This window comes from Linepithema humile, chromosome 1 (genome assembly GCF_040581485.1).
Source record: "Linepithema humile isolate Giens D197 chromosome 1, Lhum_UNIL_v1.0, whole genome shotgun sequence".
Classification (NCBI taxonomy): domain Eukaryota; kingdom Metazoa; phylum Arthropoda; class Insecta; order Hymenoptera; family Formicidae; genus Linepithema; species Linepithema humile.
In genome coordinates this window covers 32,645,188-32,657,869 of record NC_090128.1, presented here as the reverse complement: position 1 = coordinate 32,657,869, position 12,682 = coordinate 32,645,188, and the positions used below count along the sequence as shown (strand labels likewise).

At 42.8% G+C, this 12,682-nt stretch overlaps 2 protein-coding genes across 3 annotated transcripts in view; one reads left to right on the top strand and one right to left on the bottom strand.

The window, feature by feature from the left end:
- LOC105670992 (tubulin monoglutamylase TTLL4) overlaps positions 1-12,390 on the bottom strand; it is a 152,262-nt gene extending 139,872 nt beyond the window's left edge. Inside the window, exons 1-2 of one of the 2 annotated variants that reach the window (XM_067347977.1) lie at positions 12,298-12,390; positions 10,480-10,537 (exon numbers count right to left, since the gene is read on the bottom strand). The gene's annotated coding sequence lies outside the window, so the exon portion shown is untranslated. Of the gene's footprint in view, positions 1-10,479; positions 10,538-11,315; positions 11,615-12,297 lie in introns of those variants that run through there. The other variant, XM_067347978.1, reaches the window with a different exon arrangement.
- On the top strand, positions 6,872-9,949 carry LOC105679459 (enhancer of split m7 protein-like). The gene is made up of 2 exons (XM_012379504.2): positions 6,872-8,446; positions 8,639-9,949. Exons 1-2 carry the CDS (start codon positions 8,372-8,374, stop codon positions 9,191-9,193), a joined length of 630 nt encoding a protein of 209 aa, XP_012234927.1. The 5' UTR covers positions 6,872-8,371; the 3' UTR covers positions 9,194-9,949.
- Positions 12,391-12,682: the final 292 nt, after the last annotated feature.

Here is a 12,682-nt window from a genome sequence, read left to right as displayed (position 1 = left end):
GAATTGCAAATTTCAGGTCGAACTATCTACTATACAAGCGACGACGAGCAGGCGCTGCAGGCACGTCAGCTCGTCATTATTATGCTCATAATGCACGCCATGCGTTCGGCTATTATCGCGAACAAGCGTCCGGCCGGGCTGATACGTCGTCCGTTTCGTGTCATCAATCGCAAGGAGCGTTCCGTTGAATCACGGTCCGAGATCGTTTTCGCTCGCTATAACTAACCCCGGCTCGTGCGCTCGCGTTGGCATTTTGCACGATCGGGACCCGTGCGGTCGACGACGTAGAGGAGACCTTTAATTTCCACTGTCTCAGGGCCCGTGCTCGACACAATAGAGCGCAAGGCGTGCACCATTCTTTTCCCCGTACCGCGTGTCCTCTCCCTTTCGGGCCGCAGGCCGGCTGCGTGCTATATGCGTGGGAAAGTCCAGCACGTGCGCAATCTCGAGACCCAAGAGAGAGAGAAAAAAGGAGAAAGAGAGGAACGAGGCCCATAAAGGGCGCCTTCGGGGTCCTATCTGTGCCGCAGCTTTCCGACAAACGACGATAGCCTGTCTGAGAATCCGAGACAGACTTCTTAAATCGATTTCGAGCCACCGCACAAAATCTTTTCACGCTGTCCTCAATGCGTTTAGAATTGTTACATCGAGATGTATAACGTAATGATACATATCCGCGTGTAACGGACATAACTGCGAGAAAGATAGAGAGTTTTGATCGTCTTGATTCGATAATTCGAATAAAATTTATAGATCTTGAATTAATCGTTAAAATCTGGAATTAGTTAATATATAAAACTCGTAGATTATTCATGCGACATGACACTTGATTTTCAATGGAGTTCATTGTTCTGCGAACACAAAGTATATACTAAACGACACGTGACAATCACTTAATAATTTACAAATGAACATCGACTGTCGGACACGTGGACGATGGGCGCCGTTGTTCATTATCCGTCGATTTGCTGCACGCGCCAAAGATATATATGCCTGTCTGTTTCTTTTGACAAATCGCTTCTTTTTTATCTATTCAATTTTATCATTCATAAATCATTCACGAATTTCTTCTTAAATAAAATTTCGTCGACAATTTATATAAAATCTTAACAATTCACACGCGATAAACTGCAACGACGTTTGCGAACAATAAGCCCCAGGATTTTTTTTTAACTTTAAACCGGCTGGAAGCTGCCCCAATTTCGCAAAGAAAACGAGTTGCACCGCAAGTCGTGAATATGCAAAAGGTCGAAGATCACAGCCGATTCAGGTTCTACCGGATATTGTCAGAAAGCCGCGTAAAAGGCCGCGCGCGTACGGAAGTAACGCCGGCGTGTGCCGGCATTGTGAGCACGTGCCATGGGGCCAGCGCTGCTAAAAGAATAAAAAAAGAAATCGGGGTGGAGAAAAGGTCATTTAAAGAGGGCGAAGTGCAGCGGCAACGGCTCAATGTGCACACACGTCGGCGCCAGGTGAACTCCAACGCTCGCCGTGAGAATGTTCCGTTCTCGCTTCTCTTGCTCTTCTTCCCTTTCTTACGCCGCGACCGTCGACGCTGCGCTTCTTATGCCTCTTTACGATTACGCTACTCGCGCAGTAGGTCAGAAGGTCGTTCACGTTTATGTCGCGAACTGCGCGCACACGATAAAGTACGACTCCATTCGGGCAAATCGCGCTTCGAAATTAATCGTACGGATTCTCTTCCCGATCAGTTTCTCACGATAATTCAGCTCTCGCATCTCGTAACCTTCTAAGATTGCCTCAGATCGTCGTAACTTGCGATTCGTCGCGTTGTTACGTCAATGCGATTAATCTTCCTAATATTAATATTTTTATTTTAAAAAAAACGTTATTAAAAATAAGACACACGATTCTCGTGATAACAATATCAAAATTAGTGTCCTTTTATAACGCAGCCTATTGTATATCTATCTTAATTTGTAAAAATTACAGATCTGTCCAATTTTTAAAATGATAAATTAAATTATATACCACCTTTCACTACGCCGTCGTCCGAAACAACCCCTCGTTATTATTCGTCGCACGCACTAAAACGGAACCAACGACGAGGACAAATAGACCAAGTTCTCACGAGCTCGACTACCTAATTATTGCGCACATCCTGTCGCCGCTGGTGTCGACCCTTATCTTCCGCTTTCTCGGGATGTCATACGTGCGCGCGCGAGTCGACGCGTGCGAACCAACATTACCGAAGGGTGCTTGATATCGAAGGGGATATGACAAGGGGGAAGGCCGAGCTCGGGATGGGAGATCACAATATCGTTGGCACGAGCCAAACGACATATGTTCACGAACAGCTGATGCACTTACTAATAAGTCTCTTTTTCTCTCTCTCTCTCTCTTTTTCTCTCGCTAAGATGGGCACGCGATCGCACGACCCCGTATACGCGTATGTGCATTACACGCTGCGCGCTCCGACAGCGAGAGAACCTGGGAAAGTAAAAACCTCGCGCGACCGAAGAGTGTGAGAAAATTCATGCGGCGCCGCATCTGTTGGCGCGACGTTGTTGCAACAACGAGAACTTTGTCGGATCGGTGACGGTGCGACGGAACGCGGTTACAACACGTGTGCTAATAATCAATTCCGCGACTGCCGCAAGTATACTACGAAGCACTATTATCGCGATTAACATATGTAAGACTGCAACCACTTTGACAAAAAAAATTCATCATCGTAACACGTTTTTCACCAAGATTTGCTTCGCAGAATCGAGGTTCGGTATAATCATTCAATGTTATCAAAAACAAAAGTGTTATATACTAGAGATTATCATGTATAATGTAGCAAAATGGCAACATCTCTCTCTCTCTCTCTCTCTCTCTCTCTCTCTCTCTCTCTCTCTCTCTCTCTCTCTCTCTCTCTTTCTTATAATTTTATACCACATGATCATAATTTTAATTTTAATACAGATTCTCCAACCATTGATATCAATTTGATTGAAATTTGATATAAATTTTTCCGAAAATGTCCAGAGAGATTGTTATTTATTCCAATTTTCTAAGTTTCAATGTCATATATTTTTCTAACATTTAAATTACAATTCTATTAAAATCTATTTAAATATCACTAATGAATATAATTCTATTACTTATTTTTCGTCATAAAATTTAATCAGCGCAAAACTTTAATCGCTTATAACTAATGGCACTTTGTCAATATTTTTTATAAGAAAGAATATTCATCAGAAAATCTGTTATTAAAAATAAGGTCACAGGTTATAAGAAAAAGAGAAAGAGAGGACTTATATATAAATTTTCAAGCTAAAAGACATTAAGAACTTTAAGATACCAAAACTCTTTTTTCATGGTTAAAAATTGTTAAATTATAAGATTAATGTTGGAAATAGATTACACTTAAATTGTAAAACATAGAATAATGTTATGCAATATTAATAACTCTCATTTCGGTGTCCTTGCATTATGTACAAAAATGAAATAGCCCACTAATACTCATTTATCAATTTCAAATCGATTACATTTCCTTCCTTCCGTTCGCTACACTGTTAGCGTCGCACGCCACGTGTTGCGGCGCAAACACGTGCGAAGGGCGCCGAGCGTGGCGTGACATCGATTCTACATTGTTCATTGATACTCAAGGCGTCGCGTCTACGCGTGCGATCGCAAAAACGATGTCTAATGAAATGTGGTAGGAAACCGACTTCAAACAGGCACGTGGCATTATATTAAGGTTGTTCTTTGAACTGCATCGCTTTAATGATTCGTCATTGGGCGCGCAGTTACAGCAATGGCGTAGAAATGTACGCGAGTCTAACTGCAGATTAGTAAACGGAAAATCGCCGGTAAGAGGCTGAGCAGAAATGGTCGCTGCGAGAATTCGAGCAATTTTAAAACTGTCACGTCACGCCACAAAAAATTCAAGGTTTTTGTGACCGTATATGCTTCCGTGAAAAAAAAAGAATAGGAAAAATGGTTTATCTCAGGTTACAATTTAAAAGAAGACAAAAAAAAACCGACTGGTATTGTCCCAAAACGGACACAGGTGTTAGTGAAAGAAAAAATATGCAGGAAAAAGGCAATGCCAGGAAGTGATATACAAAGAGTAGATAATTAAATTAACTTATGCTGGAATGACATGCTAGAATTTTTTTCATTAGCCTTTCCTTCTGCCAAAGTTGTGCCTTCTTTTTTACGTGCATTATAGATTTTCTGGCCTGCAACCGCCGCGACTATGTCAATCGCTTACTTATTGAGAAAACATTACAGATAAATAGCTATTTAACACTAGCACTGTTATGAGCCGAGTAATCTTTTTATCGAGATTCTGCATTTATGAGCAGCAAAACATAAAAATTAATAGAATTTTTTTTTTGTTTGAAATAAATTCAGGGACTCTCTCGATGAAAAGTGTATCTAACAGATATTTACAATATCGGAATTAATCATAAAACATTAATATTAACATTCTACTTATTATTGTTTTCAACTTTTCATTAAAAAAAAAAAAGATGTTTTGGTTAAGTGTTTTTGTTGATAATAAAAGATATTTTACTTATGTTATAAATGTTTGTTATAAAATCAATTATAAAAATTGAAGTAAATAGTGTAAAATTTATAATTTACACTATCTGCCTTTTTGTCAGTAAGTTAACGTTCTAACGTTTTAAAACAAACAGCTATTTATTTAATGGTGACTATAGTGAATCCTAAAGATGTACAATAAGTAGCTTCTAATGTCACCTTAGACTTATTCTGTATATGTGCTTATATATGCAAATAGATTTGTCTTTTAAATTGATCGATTATAACAAGAAATACGATAAAAAAACGCAATCTTAAAACATCATGAAAATGGATAAAATAACTCGTTTGATTCTCGATTATTGACTAATTCGTTACCAAATCGTGCGATTTTAATCTCGATAAATGACATAATAGGTATTCTACGCATAAAAAATGTATTTGGTTAAACACGCGCGTCAGTGGAACGAAACTTTCGATTACAACACGCTAGCTATTTTAATATAATATTGCATAGTATGTTTATACAATATCTCATATAATATACGACGTTTATAAATATTCGAATATAAATATGTAATATGTAGATGTTTTCTTGTATTTTTGTACACATATTTAAAAAAAAACATTTGCCATTTTCTGATATGCAAACTAGATTATATATCTTCGTATCTTACTTGACACTTAATTAATGAAACGAGTAAGTGCGTAAATGTAATATTATATTATTATAATATCGTATAATGCATTCGGTTGAAATAGAAACTTATTCTTAAATTTCAATTATTATAATACTTATTTCGATTCTTTTTGCCGAACAATGATACTTTATAACGAGTCAAATTTCTTGATGACACGGCACACAATAAAGATTACAAAGAAATCTCAAAATCGACACCGGATATCCTTGTGCGTCATCAATTATTCTTGGAAGTCATAATCGGTCCGCTTTCACTGAACGGGCCCTCGTGGTTACATCTACATCGTGCAGCGTCTCAGTCACTTAAATTCCCGCAACAGCACGCTAATTAGGCCCCACGAAATTGCGCGCGCGCGCGGATACGAGAAGATCGAAGACGACGCGCAACGACGATGAGCAAAGCGGACGAGCGAGCGAGACAGGAAATGAGTTACGAGCAGTATTATCTCGTGATCAGGTCGGATTCTATCGAAGTACCGCCACTCGTTAACGACACACGCAATTGGCCGATACGCGAAGAAGGAGAGTGAAGTCGGGAGAAAATAGAAGGGACAGAAGAAAGTGTGTAGAAGATTGAGAAAAAAGAGAGAGACAGAGCAGGAAGCCTCGTAAGAGCCGCGGTAGCAAGAAGAGATGTAAGCAACGAAGAAGAAGAAAAACAAGAACAAGATAACGATGAAGTGGTTGTAAAAGAAAAAAAAATAGAATGCCGTAGGGTCATAAGAGCACAAGAAGAAAAAGGCAAGAGGAGGGAGGGGGGGGGGGGGACTCGAAACGAGCATGCGTAATTATTCGGTGCGAACGACGTTTAAGTATCCGGTCGCGAAATAAGCGAAGTGGTCGGTCGGAAGACGGCGGAAACGACGAAGGAAAAACGAGTGGACGAAGGGCGAAAAAAAAAGAAAGAAAAAAGAACACAAAGTATAGGGGAGTAAAAGGAAAAAGAAGAAGGGGCGAAGAGAAGGGACGACATGAACGCGTAGAATATAATTCAGCTAGTGGCTCGCCGAAATTGGTATCTCGAAGTGCGCGCGGAAGAGACGCGCGCCCGGGATACTCGTTTCGCGCTATGACTATCCGAAGCCGGAGGACGATTTTACGAGCATCTCCGCGAAATTAAAGCCGCGCCAGCTAAGCGCAGGCCCACTTTCGGAGCCCAATTTTCGCCCGTTTGAACGATAGGATTACCCAAGCGGAGCACGGACGAGAAACTGTCTCGCGCGCGCCAGAAGGACGCTTTTGAATATACACGCGAGACCTTTTTGCTCATTAGCTTCTTGTAATTGCTATCGGTGCACACCCGATAATTACGCGTAATCGAGGTCCCAAATATCGTGGCCGCCACCCGAGGAATTCACGGATAGCGTATTAACAATAAAACTGAAAACGCGAAGAAATTTAACCGTTCGCGTATTCTCCGCCTGCAAGTCGTAATCTTTTTGTTACCGTCAAAATTGCATATTTTGTAAGTAAAATTTCTCGAATTCGCGGAATCAATTACATGCCAGAAATAGATGAAAAAAAATATTAACTGATTACTGATTTTTTCTGTAGTTCGCCTTTTTTATAATTTTCTAAATAACGTATCGCGAAAGTGAAACAGGGCTCGCAATAAACGCAGCATTGAACTGTCATGTATTAAGAACGGATAAATGAAATAACAGGCCTCTCCTCCCCTCCGAATTAATCTTAAATTAACAATCTACATTCTTGAATAATTATACAAGCATGGAACATAAGACTAATTATTTCCCAGCAATAGTCGGCGAGATAAAGCGCGGCGAGTTAACGAGCGGGTTATTATATCAAGTCCCTATTCGCTCACCAATCCCATTCACTGACGACGCAGATATTCGCAGAAGTGCGCTATCGCTCGGAAACGAAGGCAGAAACCGGCGCCGGGGTGCAATTAATTAATCGCTCCGGTACACGACCGAACGGCCTGACAACCGATTTGTCATATCCCTCTGCAGCGACGAACTTTACCGAGCTCATCCGCGATTCCCTTTCACCTGCCTCCCCCCTTGTCCGTGTTAATATGCGTAAAACGATCGATCAATCGCGCCACCGAGGGTCGCAATACTAATTCCGCGACAGTGGCCGGACCGGACGGAACATATACACGCATTCATACACAGACGCGCGATTCACAGCACCGTGTAGTCGGTGGGATTGCAATCACGAGCCGGAGTCGCGCCGGACTTGTGCCCAGCACGCTCCACAGTCGGCGAAGCGGGAGAACCAGAAGCGAGGAGCGAGCGAAAGAGAAAGAGAAAGAGAGGAGAGGGAAGAGGCGCGGAATCTCGATAAGAAGATCCAGCACGAGCATGGAAGCTGCCGGGTTGGTGGAAAAAGCTGCACCTTACAGGCGGGACGGAGGAAGCCTCTCTATTTTACCCCGAGACAAAGAGAGAAGGATGTCGGTCGAGATCTAGTCCTTTTACACGAGCGCTTGTAGAAATACGCGACGATGAGCGAGGAAGGAGGACGGAGAAGCCGTCTAAGGAGGAAGAAAGAGAGAAGACGAAGGAACGGCGGAGGGAACGAGAAGACGAAGGATAGAGCGGAAGAGAGAAAGAGAGGAAGAACGATTACGAGCCGTGCATACCGCGGCACGACCACTCGTCGACGATCGGCCGAGAGAGGTAGGGAGCATCGCACTCCGCGCCGCGCCGCCGCGACTAGGTGCAACAAGGACGCAAGGAATCGGTGACGATGGCTTTGGTGTGGGCGCGTGTCTGGCAGCTGCCGCTTACAGGTGGTGTGCTTGGCTTGGGAACCAACCTCTACGGACCGTTCCCACGGAAGGCCTGTTCCCCACCGCGCGGCCCCGCAGAGCGTGTTTCCCTCCCGTCCGCGCGCAGGCCCGTGCCTATATAAGGAGCAGCCTCGCCCGAACGCGACTACAATCACGCTCCGTTCGTGTTCACTCGAGGACCCGTGCCTGGAGACCTACGTGTGTCAGCTCAGCTAACACCGCAGTGTTTCCTTCCGCCAGTGAGCTCGCAGTGACGACAACGACGACGCAATCGCAGCGAGGTCGTTTCTCAAGTTCGACGAACCCGGTCCGATAAGAGCGCGTTCGCGATAAGCCAGTTATCTTAGTGAAGTTCTTGCAAAGTTCTTCAGTGTCGCCCATCGCGAAAGGAAAAAAAAAAAAAAGGATTAACCATGCAGATGCACGAGCAGATCATCATGGTCGAGGGGCAGGAGCAGCCGATTTCCAGGACCTATCAATATCGGAAGGTACGTGTCACCTCGATATCTTATCGTCGCGCCATTCCAATCACCGCGCTAACTTCGGATCGATTTTCGCTCCGCGGCAATTAACTCGAATTAGCCTCCGGCCTCGAAAGTTTTCGAAACGCGTGAAACTATCCTTCTCGCCAATTTCACGAGCGTCAATTATAACGATTCCGTTTCTCTCTCGATTCGCAGGTGATGAAACCGATGTTGGAACGCAAACGCCGAGCACGCATCAACCGCTGCCTCGACGAGCTGAAAGACCTGATGGTGACCGCGCTGGCCGGTGACGGCGAGAATGTGGCCAAGTTGGAGAAAGCCGACATCCTGGAGCTCACGGTGCGCCACTTGCACAAACTCCAGCGCCAGCAGCGTCTCTCGGCGAATCCGGTGATCGACGCCGATCGCTTCCGCGCCGGCTACACGCACTGCGCGAACGAAGTCAGCCGCTGCCTAGCCGCGACACCGGGCGTCGACGTCGCTCTCGGCACGAAACTGATGACGCACCTCGGACACAAACTCAACTCGATGGACAAGACCGGCCCGTTGACGATCCACGTAACAGCGTCGCAGCCCTCGCCGTCTTCGTTGTCCAGCAGCGAGTTGAGCTCCGACGAGTACTCGATGCCGCTGACACCGGCGTCCAGCCAGCCATCCCCGGTGCGAACCGACATCGACACCGTCTCCCAGAGCCACCAGGGCCTCCTGCAGGTGGCCAAGCCTAACGAGCTTATCTGGCGACCCTGGTGAACGGCCATTTGATGTGGCTATGGTGAAGTAACCGGCAAAAGGCGAGATTCCCCAAAGCATTATTCGAAGCAATCAGGGGGGGGGGAGGGGGAGGGGGGGGAAGGCGTCTGGACGCCGGTGTTGCAATCTCGTCTGTGATCTGAACGGAACGAACGCCGCGACTAAGAGCACCGCAAGAAGAAGGAGGCTGAATCTGCTGCTGCGCGGCGCGAGGATCAACCCTAGGACTCGGAAGCAGTCTCACTTGCTTAAGAATGCACTCGAATCGACACACCGTCACACGAATTGTTGTCTCCGGCGCGTTCTAACATCCTCGCACACCAACATCTTCAACAACGTTCCGCAGAAATCGGAGCAGAAGAAGGGGGAGGGAAGAGACATTGGGATCTCGATGCGTAGTTTTCTCTCGCGGCCACGCGTACGGCTGAAGCTTTAATTTACTCGACAGTTAGATGTTTTCTATTGTTTATTTCATACTTTTATCGAGAGGATGTTTTCTTTTTTATTATCTCGCCGATATAACGTTGTTGTACGAGTCTCTCCGTCGGTCGGATACAGAACGAATGACAACAGATGATCTCTCAAGGCGAGACAATTTCGGTGATTTCTGAAGAGATACAACGCACGATGCGGATACATTGTACGAATGACCGAGCAGAGCATTTTGTGATAGAGAAACGTGTACCTGTGATATTTACTGTAGTAGACGTAGAGAGCGATAGATTTTTAATAAACATGTTTCATATCAGCAATATATATACAGTGTCATTTTATACACAGCTAATGACCTACCCAATAACTTAGATTAAGATTGATTTAAGTTTTTAAATAATATAAATATTTCCGTTGTATTACTTGAATTGCAAATTGAAAATCACTTTTGCTAATTAATTTTTTAATGAATATATTCGTTTGTAATATTTATGCTTATTAATACTTGCAACGTGCAAAAATTGTACTGTTCGAGTATTAATTCATATTGTATTAATTCAAGTTATTAAAATATGGAGAATATTTAGTTTCCTAAAGATATTTCTGCAAAGATAAGATTTGTAAATAAAGCCTCAAGCGTCAATTATCAAGCTTCAAAATCCCACATATGTTTTAAAGTATAAGCGTCAGATTATCAATTCGGTATTCCATCAGTTCAGTAAATCTTTAAAAAAGCTTCGAAGAAATGGTATTTTAATTGTTTCTTCGAATTCGACATTAAAATACAAGTATTTCAACCAACGCGGTCTTAATCTACCAATTAAGATTAAGCAAATATTTGAAAACGTACTCACCCTAATGCACCTTCCGGGAATCCCTGCAGCTCATTCCTTCCCTACCGATCACTATCACCTGAAAATAAATACCACATGCATTAATCATCTCGATATTTAATCCTTCGTGTCCACACAATTTATTGCGATACAATTATATAAATTTAAAAAAATAAATAAAATTCAAATATTATTTTTCTCGTATAACAATCGAGAAAATGTGCTGAATACGAAGGTTTGATATCGCACGCGCCGCTTCGTTCTGATATGCTTGGATACGCATTTAAAAATTCCTAATTATTACTCACTTCAGCACACTCATGAGCCAGTAAACATCGCGGTTAAAGTAATTTTCCGATATAAAAGAGATATTGAAGCGAGAATGCAATCTATTGCTTTGTGGCACTTTATTAACCACGACACCACATCGCTTACGTGTAAATTTATTGATATCAACAATCGGAAATTTTAATAAAAGTAAATTTACGCGAAATGTCAAGACTGAAAAATCGAGATGGAAATTTCACCAGAAATATCACAAATAATCGGATATAATGTTGCGCTAATTAATTCGTGATCGCTTTTTTCTCACGTTTTCGCATAAAATCGCGCTGCAAACGCGATATCAAAAACGATGATGTAGAAAATGACATCCGATATATGACATTTATCATTTTATTCGCACTGAATTATTATAAAAGTATCTAATTCTAATAAAACACAATATTCAATTATTTAAAAACACAAAAGGTATTTCAATGCAAGCTTTTATAAATTATACAAAAATCGGCAAAATTATTTCTACGCGTTACATTTTAAATTTTATAACCTCAAATTATTCTCGAAATACATGTTACCTTAAGCCGAAACGTATGAGTTCACAATCTGAATCAGATTGTAATCGCGATGCGGAATTTGAAATCTGATCTAGTGGAATTCGAAACTTCCGTGTGGTAGGGCAATCAATCGCAAACCCAGCCGTATCAACGGAAGTTTTGAAGCACCGTGACACGATATTATAACGCATGATTGCACTCCATCGTCCGACATGAATCAAGCTTTCAATATGTGTTTGTTGCGAGAGACACATTCATAGAAGCATAAAGGATTAAGTACTTTGATTCTCTTTAGCGCGATTCAAGTACAATTCAAACTCAACACGATTCTACTGTGGCAATATCCATATATCGATTTCGTCTCCCTAGTTGCTCCACGTTACTACGCGACGCTGCGCGGGCGCCAAAATTTACACGCGTACCCCAAAAGCGCGGCAAACGAAGCAAAACAAACCGACGGGAAACGAAGGTTACCTACGGCGATGCCTTTGCAATAACGCAAAACGAGCGTGTGAAAGCCGTTAACTTTGAATAAATTCGCGAGAATCCAAATCATCGATAGCTCCGAGAAACGATAATCCAGCGATTCGTTGTAACTGAACAGATTTATACATCGGGTACACCGATGCTCGCGACGTCGCAGCAAGATTTAGGTTAGCGTCGCCGGGATCGAATCGACTTGACATTCGATCGAGTCAATATTCGATCGAGATTGTTGTTTGGCATAATCACATGAGCGCATACACTTTGTAACACATTCGCGAGACGCAGCACGGCCATCAATAATTGTTATTGATTATCGCGAAAGGCGACAGTCAAGGTTAAGTGTTTCCCTCGGGATATTATGGTGAAGTAATGACGACACATGCTGCCGTCGTGTAAATAGCAGCGCACTTCGGCGTAATACGTCGACGTTCCTACGCACGTCGGACGTTCCTCGAAACCTAGGGCGAACGGCAACCGAGAAAAACGTTACGAAAATTCACTCTGATACTATACTCACTTTTTCGGATAACCAAACCGCCACTCAGCTGTAACACGTGTTGTCACTACAGGTGCACGACCACGCTCCGCCGTCATCTTGCGTCGCATTCGCGAAACTGTCGCGTTGCACTAGCGCGCGCGACGTCGATAATGCCGATTCTGCAGCGAGTAACGCAGAAATCTGTTGTATAAAAAATATCAAGTTTCACTCGTGTGATAAAAGCAGCAATAAAGAATTTACAAGGTTATATGTGATATCCGCCATTATCCTTGAAGAATAAGGATCAATTATTTACATATGTGTGTATGGAAATCTACATATATGTATAAAGAATTCGAATTCAATCTAGGAACAATTGTGAATAATCACTATATCTCACTTTGCTAAACGAAATAAATAATTT

Coding starts and splice junctions, on each gene's coding strand:
- LOC105679459 (XM_012379504.2), top strand. CDS start 8,372: ATGCAGATGCACGAGCAGATCATCATGGTCGAGGGGCAGGAGCAGCCG. Junction 8,447..8,638: donor GGACCTATCAATATCGGAAG/GTACGTGTCACC, acceptor CTCGATTCGCAG/GTGATGAAACCGATGTTGGA.